The sequence below is a fragment of the Callospermophilus lateralis genome, chromosome 9 (assembly GCF_048772815.1).
Source record: "Callospermophilus lateralis isolate mCalLat2 chromosome 9, mCalLat2.hap1, whole genome shotgun sequence".
Classification (NCBI taxonomy): Eukaryota; Metazoa; Chordata; class Mammalia; order Rodentia; family Sciuridae; genus Callospermophilus; species Callospermophilus lateralis.
This window is the reverse complement of record NC_135313.1, coordinates 102472819-102480363: the sequence shown is the minus strand read 5'-3', so window position 1 is coordinate 102480363 and position 7545 is coordinate 102472819. Positions and strand designations below refer to the sequence as shown.

The following is a 7545-nucleotide window of genomic DNA, read 5'->3' as shown; positions in this document are numbered from 1 at the left end:
AGAAGTAAGGTTTAGGGTGGGGACTAGGCAGACCTGGGTTCAGGACCCAGCGTAGGGCCAGGGGTGGCCATCCCTCACGGCTTTCCCAGCATTCGGGCCTCCTCCCCCACCCTCCCACGCAACGCCCCCAACCCTGCTTTGTGGGACCTCAGGATCCAAGCCCACCGATTCTCCCTGAGCTCCCCAACCCCAGACCCACCGCTTGTAAGCGGAATCACTCCCCCATACGAAGAGGGACAAAGTCCAGGTTGCAGAGAGGACCAGCAGAAGCATCCCTCTCCCAAACAGGTCGCTCAGCATGAGAGGCAGCCCCGCATCTCTGCCTGCCCTGGGAAGGCCTTCTGCCTTTGGAGGAAAAAAAAAAAAAAATCTCTAGCAAAAACCCATCGGGGAAAGGGGAGAAGATTTTTTAAAATAATAATAATGAAGAAAAGAGAGAGAAAAAGAAATTGGAGAAGAAAAGGTATAGGCTGGCACAAGGAGCAGGTTGAACCGGAGGCCACAGCCGGCTGGGCCCGGCATAGCCAGCAGCCCTGCACCCCAGACCGTGTTTCCCCGAGAGTGGGCTCGGCTTTTGGCCTTTGGGTTCCCTTGAACGCAGGGCCAAACCCAAATCCGAGCCGATTCTTCCACCGCACTCCTCCTTTGACCCCCGCATTCGTTGCGCGGAGACCGCAAGGCCTGGCTGGCGACGCCGGGGCTCTACCCCTGGAGTGCACGCTGTAGCGCCGCCGGGGCAGCTGCGTGCCCGGGGACCCACGCCTTTCCCGAGCCCGCAAAGAGGAGGGCCGCCAGGGGCTCGTGAGCACAGTGTACACTTTATTTCAGACTACAGGTTTCTGAACATAATAAAATCTTTGGCTTGTAGCGGCGGTTCAGTCTCGCAGTCTGTGGGGGTCGTATTTCTCAACGAGTCTCCGGCAAACGTAAGGGGGGCAGGACAGACAGACGGACAGAAGGGTCCTGGGAGGTGGGGAGGGGGAGGCGAAGGGCAGACACGCGAGGAAACACACTCTCACGCACACAAAGAAAAGTCCCAGAGAAACGGGGGGCCAGCGATGCGGGGCGGGAGGTACTGGGCAGCAAAAAAAAAAAAAAAAAAAAAAACATTCAAAAGAAAACAGTAACGAAAACGAAACTGGGCCGGGGGACAGCGAGGCGGGAGAGAGGGGGGATAAAATAATTATAATAATTATAATAATTATAACAATAATAATAAAGGAGATTAATAAAAATGTCCAGCAAATAGAGATCGCTACACATTTGTTTTCCTTACCTGAAATTAAATATATACAAGGTCGTAAGCGGTTTGGCTAGATAGAGCTTTAAGGAGTTCGCAGTTTCGTCCCTTATACTGTGAATAGAGAATAGATCATTTTTTTTTTCCGATAGCACCTGTCCGAGTCTTTCTCCCTTTTCAAAAATGTTTTTCGTTCAAACGTGGCTGTCCACTCTGAGGATCTCTCTGTCTGTCTGTCTCGCTCTCTCTGTCTCTCTTCCCTGTGGCTCCCTCCCTCCTTTGAGCTGATCATTTCTCCCCAGGCGCTGGGCCCGCGAGGCAGAGGCAGCGGCGGTGCCAGGAGGGGGCGCGGGCGCGGAGGCCCGAACCGCGCGGCCCCGGGGCCGGCTGCAGCTACTCGCTCTCGTCTTTGTCCTGGACCGTGGTGGTCGAGTGGTTGTACAGTCCCTGGGCCATGAGGTGCAGCGCCAGGCCGTTCTTAATGCCTGTGGCTTTCTTGATCTTGGCACGCTTGTTCTGGAACCAGATCTTGATCTGGGACTCGTTGAGGCTGAGCTCCTGGGCCAGGGTCTGCCGCCGCTGCTCCGTGATGTAGCGGTTCGCCTGGAACTCCGCCTTGAGTCTCTGCAGCTGCTCGGCCGTGAACGCCGTCCGCGGCCGCTTGTCCTCCTTCTCGTTCTTCTTCTTCTTCAGCTTCCTGGTGCGCGGACCTGCAGCGGCGGAGAGGGCCGGGTGGGGGTGGGGACGAAGGGCAGAGGGGAGGGGGGAGAGAGGGCAGAGGAAGCCGTGAGAATGGCAAAGCCCAGCCGGGATCTAGCCCCGTGCTTCCGGGGTGATCGCGGAGGCCCTGCTGGATCACCAGCTCCCTCCTGCCTGGCCAATCCCTCCATCGAAGAGCCCTTTGCTGAACCACTTAGGTCTATGGGTACCTTTCTGGGGAACGGTGCAAAAGAGCCAGGGAGGAAAACTAGCCGAGGTTGTAGGTGCACCCCACATCCTAATTCAGAACAGAAGAATCCGGGGACAGGCTTGAATCACAGCACTTCCTGGCCAAGGAGGCGGGAATCCCAGATAGAGATTTGAAGCCCCATACTGCCTAGACACAGTTGGAGGTCAGAGGCCTACTATTTTCACAGCCCTGAAGTAAAAAGGATTGGGGCAGTAAGGACAGGCTCTGGTGGGGGGATGACGGGCCTGCAAACTCATCTTCCTTTCTTTCTTAAGAAGTTATATACATGGAGGTACCTATAATGAGACAATGTGCACTTGTAGCCATTGACCGGAGAATAAGGGGACACGGAAGAGACTCTGAGAAGGCTGCCCAGCTCCAAAGAATTTGATGTCTGTTCTGTGCCTCCTCTTCTTTCTCTATGGCCTAAAAGAAACACTTTCTAGGGCAGGTGGAAGACACTGACTGCTCCTTTCCCTCTGAAGGGAAAGAAGAGGCCTTCACTCAACTGCAGAGGCCCTTCATGGGAGGGGGTACTCTGTTTTGCTTCTTGGATAATACCTAGAAGAAAAAGAGAGCCCTTTCCATTCCTCCACCCAGCTACACAGGAAGGTCCCTTCCTCTCTTCTTCGAACCCGCATACTGCAATTTTAGAATCAAAAACTCCTGAATAACAGAAATAGGCCAGACTCTGCCCATGGATCCCATTTGCAAGGAGATCATATCCATTTCCCAGTCCATGAGCAAAACAGGGGCAGAAAGATGGTGACAGACAATCTCTAGAGCAATCTAGACTCTATGACTCTGTGGTAAGAAGCCCGTGTAGGAAAACTCCCAGGAAAGTAAAGTTTCCCTCCAATGACTGTCTGAAAAGAGGGCTGCTATGGTGTCCAGCCCTGGAGAATGGAAGCAGACCCAGAAGTTGAATCTTCTGGTCTGTCCCTGGACAGCCTACACCTGTGTCCTGTGACTTCTGTGTCCAGGTCTCCTGGCATGGACTTGCTGGGCCCTGTCTTGGTTATGGGCGCATACAAGTTAAGTCCCTGTCAGGCCTGTTACTCTCTAAAACTGTCAGGAAAGAAGGGTCTTTGCCAGCATCTCCAAACATAGCGACAGAGGGGTAAGATGGGCAGCTGGCTCGTGGGGCAGGCTACCCTCTGGGATCACCAGCTGTCCTATGACAAAGAGTTCAGGCCTAAGCAGACTGTAGTGACTCAGGTCTAGCTTGGGGATCATCCCCCTGAACTGCCCAAACAGGAGAAAGATCAGGTCCTCTGCCTGTCCAGGCCCATGAGAAGGAAAGCCATCACAAACAAAGACAAGGCCCCCTCCAGAGCAGGACTGGGGTTTAGATTAGTAATTAGCTGAGCGGGCAGAGATGGCCCAGGAAATGTGTACATCCCCAGAAAGGCCCCACTGCGCGTGGTGCGTCTGGGGCATGTTGGAGTGTTGTGTATGTGTGCGGGCAGAGGCACGGACACTTGTAATAAAATCGTAGCCTCCCGGCCAGACCGAGCCACACAGCCTGACAGCTCAATCACTCTATCCATCAGGCGAGTCAATCAAAACAGCTTTTCGGAGGTTCAGGGAGCCCGACGTGTCAATAACGGGGCTCGAGATGGCGGGGGCTGATAGCGCTCATCGATCCGCGCCGGCCGGCGGTAGTACCGCGGCAAGAGACCAGCCAGAAGAGAACGTAGTAGTACGCTGTGCCTGGCCCCCTGGCAGACCCCGGGTCCCTAAAACCCTGATCATGGGCCAGAGCCCCTACTACTCTCTTAGTAGCACCCACTGGTCTCCAAGGCGCTGCCGGGCCGGTGTGTCTGGCAGGCCTTGGTCTCCTTTCCGGGGGCCCAGCATCTGTCCCAGGGCAGGTCTTGGCCTTGAGTTCGCCAAACGCAAGGGGACACCGAGCAAGAGTGGAAGAAGAGCCCAGAAAAACCAGCTCGTGGCTGGCCTAAATCTGCTAAATGGCAGATGTTCAGGACAGAATGAAAGAAGGAAAACGCAAGGCCGCGCAGAAACTGCGGGAGAGGCCGGCTTTCCTGTCCTTGGCCCTGCTTTCAAGCCTGAGCCTGACCTGCTTTCTCTCCTTTCCCACTGTCTGCCAGCTCCAAAGAACCTGAGACCCCAATAGCACCTTCCTGGTAACTGCCCTTCACTGGATTCTACCCACCCGGATCCGACTCTCTTGCAACCTGAAAGAGGAGGATGGCATGCAATGTCTTCTTCTCCCTTCCTGTGTTTCCCCATATCAGTCTCCATCTATGTAAATGGACTCTCTGCAGAATATATCGAGATTGTGTTTTTGTCTGTAGGAACAGGCAGCGAATATTATTTCTCTGGTCAAAGCTTTCCCCAGTCAAAGCCTTCTTCTACCGGACCAGACTGGTGGAAATCAGACCCAAATCACTAGGCCTGTCTTTCCGCCAGCTTTAAAAACACTCCTTTCCTTGTAAGAAAAAAAAAAAATCAATGACTAATTGTACATCTTTCTTAAGAATAATAAAGGTAAAACACAAAAGAAGACCCCAGGGGCTCAGAGTTCAAAAATCAAAGGATCCAGACCTCCCATGCCAGGAACTGTAGTTTCCCGGGTGGTGGACTCAGAGGCCAGGATCACAGATGTGGACATTCGGATGTGGCTGGCACTGGGGTAAGGAGGAGGAATCGGGCTTGCGAGAGGAGAGCGCCTGAAGCTGGGTTTGTTCTCCCCAGCGCGGCGGCTTGTGGTTCTGGGAGCGACCGGCGGGACCGGAAGGCACAGCGAAGCCCCGGTTTAGGTACTCACCAGAAGACGGACGATCCGAGTAGCGAGTGCAGTAGACCCAGGCGGGCCAGACGAGGGGCTGCTGTGAGTCAGTTTTGACCACGGGCCCACCGTTGGCTGAGCCCATAAGTAGGATGGCAGGGTTGCCGTGCTCCGGGTACTTCGCGCTCTGTGCTCCGGGACTCCCCGCGCCGCCTCCACTGCCGCCGCCGCCGCTGTCCGAGGGCTTGGCGGCTGCTGCTGCTGCCGCCGCCGCTGCCACGGCCGCTGCCGCTGCCGCCGCCGCCGCCGCCGCCGCCGCCGGGTTCCCGGTTTTGGACGCGCTCGCGCCGGCGGTGTTGGCGGGCTGGGAGCCGTCGGGTGGGCCACAGTTCGCGTCCGCGGCGCATAGGAGCGAGGCGGCGCCCGGCGCCCGCGTGCCCAACGGGTGGACAGGGTCTCTACCTGTGCCAGTCTGGCCTCTGTCACGCTCGACCCGGCCTCCTCCTCCTGCGCTTCCTCCGGCCGCCGCCGCCGCCGCCACCAGGAGCTGCGGCGGCGGCTGCTCTTTTTTGCAGCCGAAATCCGGCCTCAGGATGTTGTCGATGAAAAAGTTGGTAGTGCGGTGCAGCTGGGCCGCGGGCTGCGGCTGGTGAGCAGGCGCCGCGAGATGCTGCGGCGGCGGCGGCGGGGGCGGGGGGTGCGGGGGGAGGTGCGGGTGGTGGGCCAGGGGCGGCAGGCAGGGCGCGGCGGGCGGCGAGGGGGGCGCGGGCTGCGGGGATACGGGCACGCTGTCTCCATCGCTGCCGCTACTGCCGCTGGCGCCGGGACTGAGGCTCAGGCTGAGGCCGCCCGGGGCCGCCGCCGCCGCCGCCGCGCCGAGGCCCGAGTCGCGCTGACTTTTAGGTTCCGGCTGCTGTTCTTCCATGCTCGGCCGCCCCGCCGCCCCGGCCGCCGCGCCGGCCCCCGCCCCCCCCGCCTCGCTCCCCACCCCACTTTGCCAGCGGCCCGTGGGGGTGCGCGGAGGAAGGAGGCAGGCGAAGCCTCAGCGAAGGCTCGGGGCGGGTGCAGGAAAAAAGCCCAGGCGTCTGGCCTGGATCGCTTGCTCTTATCGAGCAGATAGATCTCGCTGTCTCTCCCTCTCTCTAATTTGTAGACATCCAGATAATGTAGACACTTGGCTATTTCTTTTCCTTTCTGCAACCAGATTCAATGATTTGTTTTAAATGGGGAGTAAGCCACGGCCAAAAGGAAAGAAAAAAAAATGAAAAAAGAACAGAAGAAAAAAAAAGAAAAAGAAAAGCTCTAAGATTCTTTTTTCTTAAAGGGGAAAAAAAATAGTCTTTAAAGTCTAGCCATCTTCCTAGGCAGTAGTGAGGGGTTTGACTTCCCCGAGTGTCACGCTCAGCTGTGCCCAGAGCGCGAGGCTGGCAGCGCCTTTAATCGCCTTTGCTTTTTTTGCAGGGAGAGCGCGTCTCCGCCAGCGCCGGGCTGCCTTTTTTTTTTTTTTTTTCCTCAAATCTCTGACAGCTCGGATCTTTGCACAAACTCTCTCGCTTAAAAAAAAAATCACCCAGGCACACTTTTTGCCTTCAAACCGGAAGCACGTGAGTCAGGGCCGCACGTGTGCGGGGCCAATAGCGAGCCACGACTCGCGCTGACACTCGGGGCTTGGCCCAATGGGCGCGCGCGGGACTTTGCGGATAAATAATCCGGGGGCGGCGGCATCGGGCGGAGAGGGGGTGCTGCCACTCGGGCCCGGTGCGTCCGGCCCGCCCTCCCCAACTCGCGCCCGCGCCCCTCCCCCTTCTTGAGGCCCAGACTGAGGAGGGGGCTAAAGAGGCAGGGGAGGGGTGGATTTCGGGGTGTAGGCAAATAGAGAAGCAACTCCATAAACAACTTGTTGGAGAAATGCAGGATTATGGGTGCGTGCGCGCCGGGCACCGGGTCAGGAGGCAGGGGTCTGGGTCCTTCTGCACCCCCCATGCCTAAGAAAGCATTTCTCTTTCCCTTTCTCACTCCCTCCCTCCTCCTCCTCCCCCCCCCTTTGCGTTAGGAAGGGAGAAAGCTTGTTGTTACTGGATGTGAGAGAGTGTTTGTGTTTGTGTGTGTGCGTGTGTGTGTGTGCGTGTGTGTGTATTGGGGGGAGGAGTGAGATCAGGAGGTCCGTGATGTGAAATAGACCTAGAATTGGCTACTTTCAAAGGCTCAAGTTTATTTTTCACAAAGAGCAAACCCGGGAGGCCTGCTGCGCTAGCTTGCACTGCCAGTTTGTAAGTCTCACGGCAGCCGGCTACTCTGCATTTCCTTCCTGGGGAATCCGCACCCATGCCCTTCCCTCCGGACCTTCGACAACACCCGGGAGCGGCCCTGGCGCCAGGGAGCCAGGCCCAGAGGGCACAGAAGAGACCCAGCACCCGCTGCCTGTTCATTCCCTGGCTCCAGGAGTCAGAGTTGCCCCAGCATGGTAGAGTCGTCCGAAAGAGGGCACTGGGCCGGGCAAGTCAGACCGCGAATGCACTCGAGGCCTGGATTTCCAGTTCAGGAAAAACCTCCGTGTTAGATTTCCCAGCAAAGTAAAATCAAACAAATAAAAGCACCGCGCCC

At 57.1% G+C, this 7545-nt stretch overlaps 1 protein-coding gene across 3 annotated transcripts; it reads right to left on the bottom strand.

The window, feature by feature from the left end:
• Positions 1-799: 799 nt before the first annotated feature.
• En1 (engrailed homeobox 1) lies at positions 800-5866 on the bottom strand. Of its 3 annotated transcripts, none has more exons than XR_013092320.2 (3): positions 4981-5866; positions 1277-1950; positions 800-1138 (listed from the first exon to the last, which is right to left on the bottom strand). XR_013092320.2 is itself a non-coding variant. In XM_076866158.2 (2 exons), exons 1-2 carry the CDS (start codon positions 5864-5866, stop codon positions 1634-1636), a joined length of 1203 nt encoding a protein of 400 aa, XP_076722273.2. In that variant the 3' UTR covers positions 800-1633. The 3 variants fall into 3 exon arrangements, 1 of the variants encoding a protein (XP_076722273.2); XR_013092321.2 differs by having other exon boundaries at positions 800-1075; XM_076866158.2 differs by having other exon boundaries at positions 800-1950.
• Between the last annotated feature and the right edge of the window lie 1679 nt (positions 5867-7545).

Excerpts from the sequence above, each read along its gene's own strand:
- En1 (XM_076866158.2), bottom strand. The coding sequence starts at position 5,866 with ATGGAAGAACAGCAGCCGGAACCTAAAAGTCAGCGCGACTCGGGCCTC. Across the intron at positions 1,951-4,980 it reads CTCGGATCGTCCGTCTTCTG|GTCCGCGCACCAGGAAGCTG; the intron begins GTGAGTACCTAA and ends CCGCCGCTGCAG.